Below are 14274 nucleotides of genomic sequence, written 5' to 3'. Positions count from 1 at the left end.
GAAAGCAAATGATTCGTGCAGTTTTACATGAAAATCAACGATTGTATTGTTTTCTTTTAAGACTCGTCTTCACCGCGGTCACCGCGTAGTTCGGACGGTAACGCGGATGATCTATCCGCCTTGCTACCATCTCCTTCGAATTTTCCGAAATCTTCGACGATGATACGGCGGCTTCGCCAAGACAACGAGAGGTTGCAAGCCGAAGTGACTCGGTTGAGGAGGTTGGTTGTTTCGGGTGCTAGTAGCATCCTTGCTGACAAAAAAACACCAACCGAGAATGAATCTGGGGATCCTACTGTCTACGCGTTAGAAATGGAGTTGCAACTTGCCAAAGAGGCACTCACTAGTAAGTTTTGTTTAGGTTCAAGGTTTTGATATATGTTAATAATCTATTGTTCAATTATATATTTGGGGCTCACTTTTCCGCCTTCCATTTTCTCTCATTTCAAAACGATATATATTTTCGAATGATTTGTAGTTCGATAATGTCATATTTATTTCAGCGTTGAAGGCCGACAAGCGTCGTTTGAAAGCGGAGAAATACGATTTATTAAATCAGATGAAACAGCTGTTCTCCACGCTGGAAGACAAGGAAAAGGAACTGCGAGATTTCATACGGACTTACGGTCAAGTAAGTAATTATTTCGTTGACATTATATATGTCTCACGGACACCTCCTTTGTATCATATGTTTCCCAAAAAGTCTCCTAAAGGGCTCCAAATAAAATTAACATAATTAGTTTCCAAAACAAAATAAAAACTTCTACAAGCCTCATTATTTCAGTTAAACATATGCGTATAAAAAGAGTAAACAGTATAATACCGAGAAATGGACCTTGATGTGTGCTTGCATTTGTAACTTTACACATTTATCAGTAATGTATTTTGTTTGCTTTTTATACTACATCCAGTTTTGTCCTCCCATCTCTAATTGGTGTGCGGCAAATAATTCAGACTGAAATGTTCAGAAGACAGGGTTTAATACGTCTCAAGAAGAACGGTCATTTGAAAAATAATGATTAATTTAGGTGCTTACATGTAATCATATACCTATTAGAAAATGTAGTGGCCCTACTACGGTAAAAATTGATGCGAAAGGTAGAGAAGGTAATGATTTTCTGCGCATGCCTCTACATTTCACTCACTAACCTGCATTTTGCGCCATTTTCCGCATTTATTGACATTCTGTCAGCGGCCATGTTGGTTGTTGAATGCCACATGCGCATGTTGAATGGACCTTTCCAAAAAATGTTCAGAGTTGCTTAATAAGTAAGTTGCGGCATAGGCAGAGCCTATATATCTCTAGAAGCTATATCGATATAACATAGAATCCATGTGTACATTTGAAAATTCACATGTCAGGTCTAGATTCAAAATGAAGCAGAGCAGGTTCAGTTGCCAAAAAAGCAACAGATAATATCACAATGGATTGCTTTAAAAGCTATTACTTTTCTGGCATAAAAAGCATAATTAATTATGGGATTATCTTTTGGGGTTTTCCAAGTTTGAGCAGCGGTTTTGCATTTTTTACAGTTTTTAAAGTAAAACGGTCGTGTATCTATCCAAAATAGAGATTTTTACAGTGGACGCGATAACTAGAGACAGAGACGGTCTAATAATATCAAATCATGAAACGACATTTCAATAAATTTCTAATACTTGCCGGACATGTGATTTTAAATTTTGGTAGGCAACCTTACAGCGTTGTAAACATAGAGTTTGTGGATTTAGTGTATACGTTTTTAAACATATATTTTAAGAGTTCAATATTTTGCAAACAACTGAGTCTGGTTGCCTTCAAGTCATCTGGGGGTTGGCCTCAGGTTTTTTCGGTGACTAATAATATAATTCCGAACTCTAGTTGCCAATCTGTAATTTCTGTTGTTAATAAGGAATCACAAAATATTCTTATTGAATATTTCCTCTGGAGGGCGGAGGGCATAGAAATTACGTTTCTTCCCTACTTAATTGGAATTCATTAATATAGTTTTATTTCAACGTTGGCTACCGCTTCGTTTCGTTTCAGCGGGTGAGAGACGAAACTTCCTTGCAGCAACTATCGACCGAGCGGGAAGAGCGGGAGAGAGAGCGCTGGAGTTTGCTGAGACACGCGAGAGACGAAGCCGAAAGAAGCTTGTCGCTTGCAGCTCAGCTAAACGCCAAAGAGCTCCAGTTGCAACAGGCTCAGGAACAGCTAGCAGAGGCCCGTAGACAATTGGCGGCCGGGGGCTGCCTATCGGACCAAGAGTCGCTCGCATCGCTACCACGACACAGCGTTAATGGCGGCGGAGCTTTAACTCCGGGTTCCGGAGGACTTCTCTCCGGTCATTTGGGCTTGTTGCCGGGTGACAGAGGCAGCTGTAGCGCGGATTCCGGCGTTCGAGTTAGTTCTGACCGGGAGAGCGGCGGAGCCACTTCAGTAGCCGGAAACTTGTCCGATTCGACGACAGACGGCGCTCCCACCATAACCATAGAAGGCAGCAGCAGAGATATGGACTCGGTGTCGCTGATGTCGGCAGTGCCGCCGCCTCCCAGCCACATGTACCAATGTATGTCTTAATTTGGATAACAACGGTACTTTTTGTAGGTCACGTCCATTAAGTTTTTACCGTATTTAGATATCTATAATCAATTTATTTGGACGTCAGTGTTTTAAGGTGTCGTGGGGCGACTTGTTTTTAGTAAACTAAACTAAAATAAACATTTTTGCTTTATAATAATAATAACCAAAAAATTCTCATTAAGTAGATGTATAATGGAAGTTCTGTGAACTTATGTAGAGGGGGAAGTTACTTTATAAATTAGTAATAGTAATAATATTAAATTAACAATAACAAAACATTTGTGAGTGTCTGTGTCATATTTGACCATTGGCCACATGTTTCAAACATCGCTTCGCGATCATCTAGTACTGTAGTAGGTTATTTCTGCTTTTATTACTGGTTCATTTTTTAGCGATGTCCGTCATGCGATGTTATATTTAAAATGTGGCAATTTTTTGCATGTATTAATGTAGCAATAGACTTAATCGTTTACTAACAATAAATATTTTTTGCAGCAGTATCAACTAAAGACTGCAGCCCAACATTATCTCCACTTAACGCTAACAATTTTCCCAGACCCGTAGATCCAAGTAGTTTATCAAGGTTGGTTGAAAACTTACGTGCATGCGACAAGGGTGCGCAGTGGGGATGTTAGTATATTTGATCGGAAATCTGCAATAACATCACATACAAAAATTTCGATTGACAGTCATTTTAGCTGGGATTCACAAATATATATTATTTGCTCGAATTAAAGAAATTCTACTATATGATAAAATTGACTATAAAAATTACATTTCCCATATGGGGAGTGCCCGGGACACAGATCGAATTTTGGTAACTCAAAAACGACTTATTCTATTATCGTTAGATTTGTTTTTCCCTGCTACTCAAAAAAGAAATGAAAGCATTATTGAGCAATGGGTGAATTTCTGCAGGAATATTTGCTTTTTTTTGTTTGTGGTGTTTACTGTATGAACAGTAATTTACAATTAATATATTCTAGCACTGTTTATTAGGTATTTGACTTATTTGACCTATTTTATCTACCTTAATGTAGCCGAAAAGATTAATGATAAAATAAATAAATAGCAAACTACCAAACTTTTCTCAATCCTAACTGGGACACGCTCTAGGTAAACGCAAAATGAAAGAAGTAAAGTGATTTTTAGGTTTAATAGGTTATCCATTTGTATATAGTATTTTAGATGTTCTAGTAAGGACAACGCGGTAAGGTACTAGAGAAAAGGACGGTTCTAGAAATTTTAAAAAACAAATTTAATAAGTTGATCCTTCAACTTTTGTTCTGTCTTTGAAATAAAATTAGTAGGGGATGTTGGAATATTTTAGGAAATAAAAGTAAATAATTCCGAAAAAGCATTTTCCTACCTAAGCTCTCAATCTTGCCATGAGTGCAACGATTACGATTGCGTCTTTAGATATATACTACTTTTATGACGCTACCAGTGAAAACCCAAATCGCAATATCGATTTCGCAATAGTGAAAATATGAAAACCTTAAAACTAAAAAGGAAATGAATTTTGGAAAACCTTATATGGGTAACATGAATAAAAATATTTTTTGTAATTTACCTTCATTACTTTTTTTCACTGGTTTCAAAGGGCACAAGATTATCCCGTAGCTAACATTATTATTAGGTTTTGACTTCCTTAACTGTTTTTAATTATTTATTATTATCACTTATTTATTATTTAACTAACTTATAATATTAATACAAAAACAATTAATTTTTGTCAACTTTAAAGTAGTAAACACACTATAAAAAAATATTTTTCGAAAACTCAGTTTTTCAAAATCAAGATGGCAATTACGCCTTCTAGTGACCATTTCAGAAACTAATAATAATGTCCAGCTTTTGTGCTTGCCGATTTACTCAATAAAAGTTCATTTAAAATTTCCAGGACTGCCGGTTTCCCTACTACCGTACCTTGCATTTATTGGGTGTATTCATTTCATCACAAATTGACTTTGAGAATGGAGTATGTACTGTTTATTCCATGCGACGCAAATTCAAAGTATGTAATGTCTTATTAAAATAAATTGTTGTGAATCGTGAATTTGTTCATAAACTAATTCTCAAAACTTATCTTTTCAACGAAAATTTTGGTTGGTTTGGGTTTTTGAACTCTGCCATTGAGGTACAGTCTCCGAAACCATCGTTTTTCAGATCTGTAGAACAGCTTAGTTCTCCATTGGAGCCGGAACCAATTAACATAGGCAGACGTACCAAACAGTCGAACAGACTGTCCGGAAGGGGGGGTACTTGGGGAAGTATATCGAGGGTGTTCGCCCGCTCCAGGCATCGGAACAAAACTAGTTCCTTGCAGGAAACCAGTAAGTTATGCGAGGTTTTGACGCAGCACATTTCTGAATGTCGTTTGATAGGCGAACACGGATACGAACCCTACCGAAGTTGGTCTCCCCTAACGGAAGAGGGTTACGCTGAAAAATTGAGGCTACTGCGAGAAGCTAGTTCAATACCAATGGAAAGATGGCGGGCTCCTACTGTGCTCGCTTGGCTTGAGGTGGCGCTCGGAATGCCTCAATATGGCGCCCGTTGTGCTGAAAACATTAAAAGCGGAAAGGTTAGTTTTTTCGACATTCGTTTAATGTAGAAGTATAAAATATCAACTAACATTACGATGACAAGATAATACAATGGTAGGTCGTTGCAATGAAACAAACGAAAGCAAAACAATGACCTTTAACCGCAACCCAGTGGGATTTTGCGAATTCGAAGTAATTTATCTAATTCTAATTTAAAAAAAAACACTTTATCTACAGGGTGGAGCAATGTTTTAATTTAATAGAATCTGCGATATCGATATGCGATATCTGCTGGCTTTCTAATATCTATTAATTTATTTTATTTCGCACAGCAGGTTTTCTAAACTCTTTCCAACTTGACGAAATTTATAATAATGTATTTGATATTTTAAACAGATTTAGTTTATGGTTCAGCTATCGTTTCTCTGTTTCTGTATACCAATTGGTTCCACAACAATACGTTAACTAATTGCGATCTAGTGAGCATAATGTAAACAATTGATTTAATATGTTGTTGGCTCAATAGTGCGTTTTTGTTATTACCTTCTACGACAATGAAAGAAATGCGAATTAGACGAAACTTTTTCTAAATAGCGGTTTGAAAATGTGTCGAAATTTCAGTTATGATTTCGAGAGAAGGGTTGCACTGTGTATTCAGAAAGCATTAGTAGAATTATTCACCAGTTAATTGGCAGTATTTTATAAGTAAATATTTTAGATTCGATGATGGATAAAATTTTCATCCGATTGCTTCTAAATCTGTGACTCTTGTACCGGGCACGTCCGCAGTGTCTCGCGAACCGTGGTTGATAGTGTTTTTCTACTCCCGTCTGTAAAATTACGCACCGATCTAGCGTGCGGGAAGAGTCGCTTTACCACGTCAGTTTCGTTTCCCACGAATCCGAGCCACTTCAGACATTTTCGGGATTTTACCGCGCGGGTTTGGGAGCAATCGGATGTTTTCGGAGATATTTGCCACAATTTTAATTTTGACGTTATATATATATATATATATATATATATATATATATATATATATATATATATATATATATATATATATATATATATATATATATATATATATATATATATATATATATATATATATATATATATATATATATATATATATACTATTATTGTCAAATAAACTCGTTACCACACTTTTTGCGCAATATACTATTTTCTGCTGTACGCATCCGGGCCGCTTCGGACATTTCCGGTATATTACCGCATGGGTTAGGGAGCAATCTGATGTTTTCGGAGATTTTACCGCACGGCTTGAATTTTGACGTTTGTCAATTCTGACGGTCAATGAATGTATTCGTGTTGTTTTGCAGAAATGTACCCAAAAACTAACGGTAGTAGACAAAGTCCAGTATGCAACACGTTTGGTAAACTTTTTAAGTTACTGCTCCGCTCGTGCCAATTAAACTCGTGCATATATGCAGCAGCAGCGTATTAAATCGATTGGAAAAATATAGAACTTTTCCATACTGTTGCTCCCCCTGTATATCGGAATTAGAAATAAACTATAATTTCAATTAAAGAAAAAAAGCAGCAAAACAGCAAAATAAGAAAATAGAATTGCAATTGCCCAAAGGCACTTCTCCGCGTACGGCGGTACAATTTTTATTCGTTTACTGCCTGTTTTTAATATATCAATCAGGCCTAACCAAAAACAAGAAAGACACGTCACCATTGGCTCATAGAAATGACAGTACAGGTCACCACGTATTCGAAATACCTTATAGATAAGTCGTTTGAACGGGCAGGTGCTTCTGGAATTAAGCGATCTGGAGTTGGAATGCGGACTGGGCATCAGTCATCCGATGCACAGGAAAAAACTTCGATTGGCGATCGAGGAACATCGCCATCCTGCTCTGGTGAGGTACCCCTGCATCGCCCAGCTGGGTCATACGTGGGTTTCCAGCGAATGGCTACCGGACTTGGGCCTATCGCAGGTGAGTAATGCAGTTTTATAATTATATCGAGATCATCATATCTCTGGACGTTTGAGTTTAATTTGTATTTGTTATGGTATACAAGGTGTTGTTGCAAGAAAATTGGTCAAGTTTCATTCAGCAGATTATATGACGTTATTTCCATCACATCCTGTATAACGTAGATAATGCAATTATTTACATTAGTATTCCGAGAGCTTCACCTCAAATATGGTGGACGCTCGGATGTTGGAACACCTCAGCAAGAAAGAATTGGAAAAATACTTAGCAGTTACCAGAAAATTTCATCAGGCATCGATAGTGCACGGGATTCATCTGCTACGAATCATGAAGTATGACAGACAGGTAATAAACACACTTTGGTCTGTTCGACGAATATTGTTCATAGCAAAAAGTGTTTTCGCAATTGGCAAGCATTAAAAATGGTTGCCAGATTTTTACATATTACTCATCGGCACCCTTAATCCAGGCTTTGGCATTGCGCAGACATCAGTGTGAGAATATGGACGCCGACCCATTGGTATGGACAAACCAGAGGTTCATCCGATGGGCCAGGAGTATCGACCTAGGAGAGTATGCAGACAACCTGAAAGGTATTTTTTTTTGCAACGCCCCATTCTAAGTATATAACACAAAGTACTACTGGGAGATTTATTTATTAATTTGAAATAAAGAGTTTAGAATTTTTTAATATGCCTATTTAACCAATACTTGTATTTTAGTAGAGCAATTAGTATGTTCCACACTTCAGTACCCACGATTCACATCGATATAATGGGTTTTATTTCACAGACAGCGGAGTTCACGGCGGCTTGGTGGTACTGGAGCCGTCGTTCAATGGCGACACCATGGCCACGGCCCTGGGAATCCCAGCTAGTAAAAACATAATAAGGCGCCATCTGACGGCCGAGTTGGAAGCGCTAGTGTTACCTGCCAGGTACGTCATCTTCTGTCAAATGGACGAGCTGCAGGCGGAAGCGGCAAGGGTTATTTCGAAACACAGTAGATAAAGGGTCGCGATAAAAAATGAAAAGGGCGGACATAAGTATAATTAACATAGATAAATTTATCGTTTGTTATTTGTTGCCTAATGATTTATAAAATGTCAACATTTACTTAATGACGATGCAATAGTGTCAAACGATACATATTGATTGAGGTTTGGAGTGCAAAACAGAACCAATGCCATCCCATGCTTTAAACATTTAAGCTCGTGTATACCCATTAAAATGTGAATGTATATAAATTATGATAATTATATACGGGCAGTTGGGACTAATCCTAGATAAAGTTTGAACCAGACACAGGCACACGGCTCTTCCAGAAGTAAAAACGGTTTCTCCTGATAAAAGAAAATGCTTTAAAAAACTCAACTGCATATCATCTTCGCAGAATAGCTAGATATAAACTTTAAAAGTGGAGTGAAATAAATATTGAATATATTGAATATATTATACAACGAAAATGTTCAATTATAAGTGACAACTAGCTTAGTAATAGCATTTACTAAGTCGCTACATATGTTTTTTTCAATGGTTCGTGAATTTAAAAGAAGGGTGGGGGTAGGTCATTTAACCTACTTCCCTCCTCTAATTACAAAACACAACCGGACTGAAGAATTCGTCAAATCTTCTAGTTGTACCTTTCCAATCTACGAAGCATTTTAAGTAAATGTTGAATCTATTCTGATTGTTTCTTAAATTCTTTACATATGAATGTGCTCCTTATCTCCCCGTTTGCAAGAGAGAAAATTATCAAAAGCTGCAAAGCTATGCAATTCGTGAAATCAAATTATATAATATATTAGTATTTCATTTATAAGCGATATAGTTGAGATAAATAAAGGTTGTGAAATATAAGATGCAGCTTTTGTTTTCATCGTTCCGGGTCGGACAATACAAGTGGGACGTAACCGAACTAGGATATAATCAACAAAATAAATTATTGCGTTTTAAATATGAACGACCAAAAATAAAGAGACGAATCACATTGTTAAATAAACTGGTCACAATGCTTTCTCAAATTCGGGGGGGATAGAAAATTTGACACACGACGACATCATCGATGGGTCTAACTCTTATTAGCTCGGCACAACCCTACACGAAAAAAAAACTTATAAACCAAATTAACACATTGTTTATCATCAAATAATCTACTGTGCGTAAGATCCGGGAATAAATTTATTCATAATGATATTGGTCTATCCTGGGATACGGAATTTAACAAATGCGGTACTGCTATGAATGTAAAATGTATATTAAGGGAACACGTGACACAAACATTCTATGTTAATTTTTTGCTTTTTTGCTTCGTGCTCACCGCCATCCTCGATGTTAGTGCACAAACGTACCTCTCTCCGTCCTTGCCTTTTAAGCTTTTTCAACAGTTGTAGAGGCTACGGAAATGCTATTGCCGCAACTGTTGATAAAACTATATTTCTTTTGACCGATCGGAATGTTCTAGAATCGATGTATTTTATACCATAAGGATCGAGTTTTTCAACTTTACCTGACAAATAAATTAGTTCGGGGTAGTCTTTCTATGCATGCATCGATGTTAGTTTGTTCTTTTATTTGTTTTAGGAAATGAATTTAAAGTTTGCCACATATTAGACGATAAAAATTGTGTAGAATGTACCCTACGTCCGCCAAAGAGAAAATTATAAATTAGAGGGTGACTCTCGTTTATTAATTTACATGATCTTGAAATTTTTCAAAATTTATTGACCAAAGTCACTCTAGTACTTAGGAAAACTTCAAAAGGCTAGGGAAATGGAGCTCTGTTTCTACCAAATAAGAAATTGATAAAAAGAGAATAAACTGAACCAAATTTATAAACCACTATATTGCATCTTTGCAATTAGAATAAATAAGATATTTAAACAATAAAGTAAAATAAAAAAAATGGAGTAGATGAGGATTTCTCAGATTCTCATGCCTGGTAAGTGAGGATAGTAGATCTTTAATAATTTCAGTTTTTTTTTCTTCACTTTTAAAATTTTTCGTAAATACGTGTATTATAACATTTTATAATTTGCCTTGAATTGGAAAATCATGATTTTGTAAAAATCATGTACATTGCAGAAGTTTTTCTTCTGGACACTGGAAAATTGCGATCAAATATTCAGCCTTCTAAATACTCAAAGAATTTAAATTGGGTAAAAAAGAAAAATAAAAAGGAAAAGTGGAATAATATATAGGTCGATGCTTTTTGATGCTATCAGCAGTACTGCTCCACTGGAAAATATAATAGATCAAAGTTAATTTTGAATTCTCTAACATTTTCCTCTTCTCCGAAAACTAAACAGTTAATATATACATTTATGGCGAATACATTAAGGAGACGCTCGTTTTCTGGTGACCATCCCAAAATATTCCCAGAACAAGCTACTAGGCGAAAAACCAGACTACATAGAATGCTTGTGTTGTCCCGCACTGCTTAAATCGATGTTTTTTTGATTTTGCACTGTTACGCTAGATCCACACTAGTGCACTATGTGAGAGTGAGAGCGAAACAGAGGGTGCCTGGGGGCTCATTAGGACGGACGTTCTCGAAAAGTTGTGGGGGTTTGACCGCGCCCGCACCAAATCCCAAGGGAATATCCTCGGCGTCCGAAGGGTCCGACCAGAAACGCACGAGTATAAGGGTAAGTTTTGTATTTCATTCAAATTATTTTGCTGATTTTTTATATACTCAACAACTCAACAAAGACAAACTGACTTGAACATTATTTAATTACGTATAAATTGTATTTTTTCAATGAAAATTTGAGAAAACCACTGAATTGGCAATAGTTAGGTATAACAAAACTGATAAGACAAATTATTAATAATTAATGAAATAAAAAATTGGCGGTAGAAGCAAAGTGCCCTTTTTTAGTACAGAGTAATGACGTCATCGATAGTAACTTGTGTTACCGACGTGGCATTTGGCACATAAATTTATTAGCTCATTCGCAACTTTTAGGGGTCTTTAAGTCGAGCGTTAGGTTTGACGAAACAAAAAACCCCCAACGAAAGAGATAAACCATCACCCACCTCGAGTTCAGGTAGTTCGTCTGTCGTTAGTCGAGTAAGTCCTCCCCTTCAGTACGTCACTTCTAAATCCTCCAGATCCGGAGAAGAGTCTCCCATTTACGCCAAGCCCTTCGCGCACCAAAACCTCACTAGGGGAGGGTACCAACGAAGGTCTGAAGATTACGAAAGCTATGCTTGCGGGTAAGTTAATGCATAGTCTATTGTTATAGAGTAAACCAATGTAGACTCGCAGCGGCTATCATTGACGTGACCTATTTTAAATCTTTTAGATCGATAGATGAATACGATTTAACTAGAAGTTCCCACAGCGTCGTATCTGAAAACGATCACATATCGAGGCAAACCAAAATGTTTTCCGCATCCACTTTCAATAAAAACAGAACTAGGCAACATAGGAGAGTAAAAAGTATAAGTGATATCGATGCTGCGCATGTAGGATCCGTAAAAATATAGGTGAAAAATGATCGGTCGAATATTAACAACAAATCTCGGGCAAACATTTTATCTCTAATATTAAGGAGAAAATAAATTGTAAGCAGTACTTTGATATAGGTTGTTATTTGCTCAAATATGATTGAAGTATCTCCTGGACCAAAATTAAAAGTGAACTGACGTGTCAATCGCTAGGACTGTTAATAAAACATACGGCGCTATGTTATTCACTATGCTGCCTCCTCCCTAAATACTGATAAGTGGATGTATTACTATCTCTATTTTCCAAACGCTGCAGAAAAATTTATATCCAGGTACCCACCCGAGTGCATGAGTGGATTTAAACCAGATAACGTAAATAATTTTTTTATTGTAATTGGGGTAAAGTGCTCAAAACTTAAAAATATTTCAGTGGTTTCTTCATGTGTTTTTCGCGTAATCTATGCATAGTCATATAATCCTAAAATATGTAAGATTAATTCTGTTGTAATTGGATAGTTTTTTCAGGATTAGTTAAGACATAGGAATTTAGTCTATGATTAAGTGGAATTAAATTAATATTCATTATTTATGCGTTACTATAATATTATATTTTTATGAATATTGTATATCTGTGTTTTTTAGTTTTGTTGAATAAAAAGTTATGTTGCTTTGGTTTTGTGTCATATACCTTGCGCCTTGTGTTGCCTAGGTTATACAGACGATTTTTGTTATTTTTATTTTTTTCATTTTTCTTAAGTTCACTTTTACAACAACCACATACTATTCAAAGCACGACTGTGATCAGAGTATTTAAAAAATCTTCCATTACCTATGAAAGACTACTACGTTGTATTTTGCATAGCCATGTTGCTTCTATTTATAATGTAACATTTTACTTTCCCAAATTTGTAAATCTAAGGACAAATCAAATTCTTCAAGGGACACCTAATCTTGGAGAGTAGAAATTTGAATGTGAAATTAAGTAGAATCGTTTAACTTATGCAAGTTACAAACTTGAACCCTTAAACCCGGTAGACAAGAAGTAATTGCTAAATGAAAACTATGAACTATTAAAAAGCAAGATATTGAACAATTTGTTTAAAATACTGTATTTCACTGTATTCAAACTAACCTAAATTAGCCCTAAATGTAAAAATTACACAGAAATTAGTGTTAAAGAATAAATAAATTAATATAATATATATTTTATTCAGTACTTCAAACACAACATCCTCATTTATCTTGTATAGGGGATTTTGGATTTTCCTTATGCACTCAAGTTATTATATGCGTGCTAAAAATATTTTTGCATAAGTGTATATAAACATCAAAAGGTATCGTTTATTGTATCAAAATTTAAAAACACAAATTTTAAATACATTATTCCTCTAAAATAATCAAACCCACTTTGCTCAAAAAAATTGGATAGCGTCTAACATCAAAAAATTAACAGCAATTTTTATCTGTTAAAAATACACGTAGAATATCATCGTGTCTACTGGGCCATATGGTTACTGTATTGCCAATTGCTCCTTATAAATTTGGCTGCTAAAAGTAAAGAATAAAAGTTGAAATGACACTGGGCGGTTGATCCTGACAACTTGGTCACGAGAAGCATAACCTTAATTTCTTATATCATTCGATGTCATCCCAAAATATTTTTGTTATCAAATATAACACTTCTTTGATGCCCAAAAAGATGGAATAATTACTTTCGGTCAAACACAATTGGTTTACAGTCAAGCAAATGTCGTCTATGACCTTTGGTCAAAAAATATTTAAACCAACTCCGCCTGAAAAAGGTAGTTTTCCACTGGACCACGAAGGCCTTTGCAAAAAGTCGATGGTGGAGTACATGAAATGTTTATATAAAGAACAGAATAACAATTCTGCTTGCCGGAACCAAGCCAAAGAATATTTAGACTGTCGAATGAAAAACAACCTTATGGCTCAAGAGGATTGGTCAAAGTTAGGTTTTCCAGACAAGCAACAATAAAATGGTTAGAATTTTAATTGGCTGCACAGGCAGCGTCGCCACAATTAAGTTACCCCTACTTATCGGAGATTTGTTGAAATATAATGAAAATATAACCATTAGGGTTATCGTCACGAAGCATGCCAAACATTTTTTTAATGTCAAAAAGATTGGCCAGGATGTTGATATTTTCAATGATGAAGATGAATGGTTAGCTTGGAGTAATAGAGGCGATCCAGTGCTACATATCGAGTTAGGAAAATGGGCGGATCTTTTCCTAATTGCTCCTTTGGACGCAAATACTCTTGCCAAAATATCAAATGTAAGTGTTTACTTTTTAATGCTATAACGACTTCAGAGTCTTAAATAATTTAAATAAACTAGATTTTATCTAATTTCGATTAGTATCTTGTAGTGTCACTAGCCTAGAAATAGTCTACTTATAATAGAACCATTGGTTTTAGGGAATTTGCGATAACTTGCTCACGTCAACTATCAGGGCATGGGAAATGACAAAGCCTTTGATATTTTGTCCAGCAATGAATACAAAAATGTATCAACACCCTTTAACCTTGGTCCAGATTTCATTGTTGAAATCTTGGGGGTATTTAGAAATTCCGGTAATTGAAAAAGTGCTTGTATGTGGTGACAAGGGACTTGGAGCTATGGCCGATGTTTCTACTATAGTTAGTTTTGTTATTAATTGTTGTAAAAATAGGGCCTTGTTGGTTTGAAAAATAAATGTCTTGGCAATAAGTTGTATTTTTGT

General features: G+C 35.8%; 3 protein-coding genes across 7 annotated transcripts in view; all 3 read left to right on the top strand.

Annotated features, from left to right (window-relative positions):
- The window catches only part of LOC132697885 (kazrin), an 85930-nt gene extending 73738 nt beyond the window's left edge, over positions 1 to 12192 (top strand). Inside the window, exons 7-19 of one of the 5 annotated variants that reach the window (XM_060663619.1) lie at positions 62 to 346; positions 504 to 631; positions 2027 to 2549; positions 3062 to 3146; positions 4733 to 4899; positions 4951 to 5150; positions 6870 to 7079; positions 7266 to 7424; positions 7549 to 7672; positions 7872 to 8016; positions 10557 to 10725; positions 11046 to 11296; positions 11386 to 12192. In XM_060663619.1, coding sequence (XP_060519602.1) covers positions 62 to 346; positions 504 to 631; positions 2027 to 2549; positions 3062 to 3146; positions 4733 to 4899; positions 4951 to 5150; positions 6870 to 7079; positions 7266 to 7424; positions 7549 to 7672; positions 7872 to 8016; positions 10557 to 10725; positions 11046 to 11296; positions 11386 to 11569 — 2630 coding nt within the window. In that variant the 3' untranslated portion in view covers positions 11570 to 12192. Of the gene's footprint in view, positions 1 to 61; positions 347 to 503; positions 632 to 2026; positions 2550 to 3058; positions 3147 to 4732; positions 5151 to 6869; positions 7080 to 7265; positions 7425 to 7548; positions 7673 to 7871; positions 8017 to 10556; positions 10726 to 11045; positions 11297 to 11385 lie in introns of all 5 variants that reach the window. The other 4 variants (XM_060663620.1, XM_060663618.1, XM_060663617.1 and 1 more) reach the window with 4 other exon arrangements.
- A 934-nt stretch (positions 12193 to 13126) lies between these two features.
- On the top strand, positions 13127 to 13526 carry LOC132698463 (cytochrome c oxidase assembly protein COX19). Its single transcript, XM_060664519.1, has one exon. The coding sequence runs from the start codon at positions 13278 to 13280 to the stop codon at positions 13524 to 13526; it is 249 nt and encodes an 82-aa protein (XP_060520502.1). The 5' UTR covers positions 13127 to 13277.
- A 1-nt stretch (position 13527) lies between these two features.
- LOC132698462 (phosphopantothenoylcysteine decarboxylase) lies at positions 13528 to 14253 on the top strand. Its single transcript, XM_060664518.1, has 2 exons — positions 13528 to 13827; positions 13970 to 14253. Exons 1-2 carry the CDS (start codon positions 13528 to 13530, stop codon positions 14237 to 14239), a joined length of 570 nt encoding a protein of 189 aa, XP_060520501.1. The 3' UTR covers positions 14240 to 14253.
- Positions 14254 to 14274: the final 21 nt, after the last annotated feature.

This window comes from Cylas formicarius, unplaced genomic scaffold (genome assembly GCF_029955315.1).
Source record: "Cylas formicarius isolate icCylForm1 unplaced genomic scaffold, icCylForm1.1 PGA_scaffold_2__14_contigs__length_35257938, whole genome shotgun sequence".
Lineage (NCBI taxonomy): Eukaryota > Metazoa > Arthropoda > Insecta > Coleoptera > Brentidae > Cylas > Cylas formicarius.
Note: the sequence above shows the minus strand (reverse complement) of the source record. Positions and strands in the feature narration are given on the sequence as shown.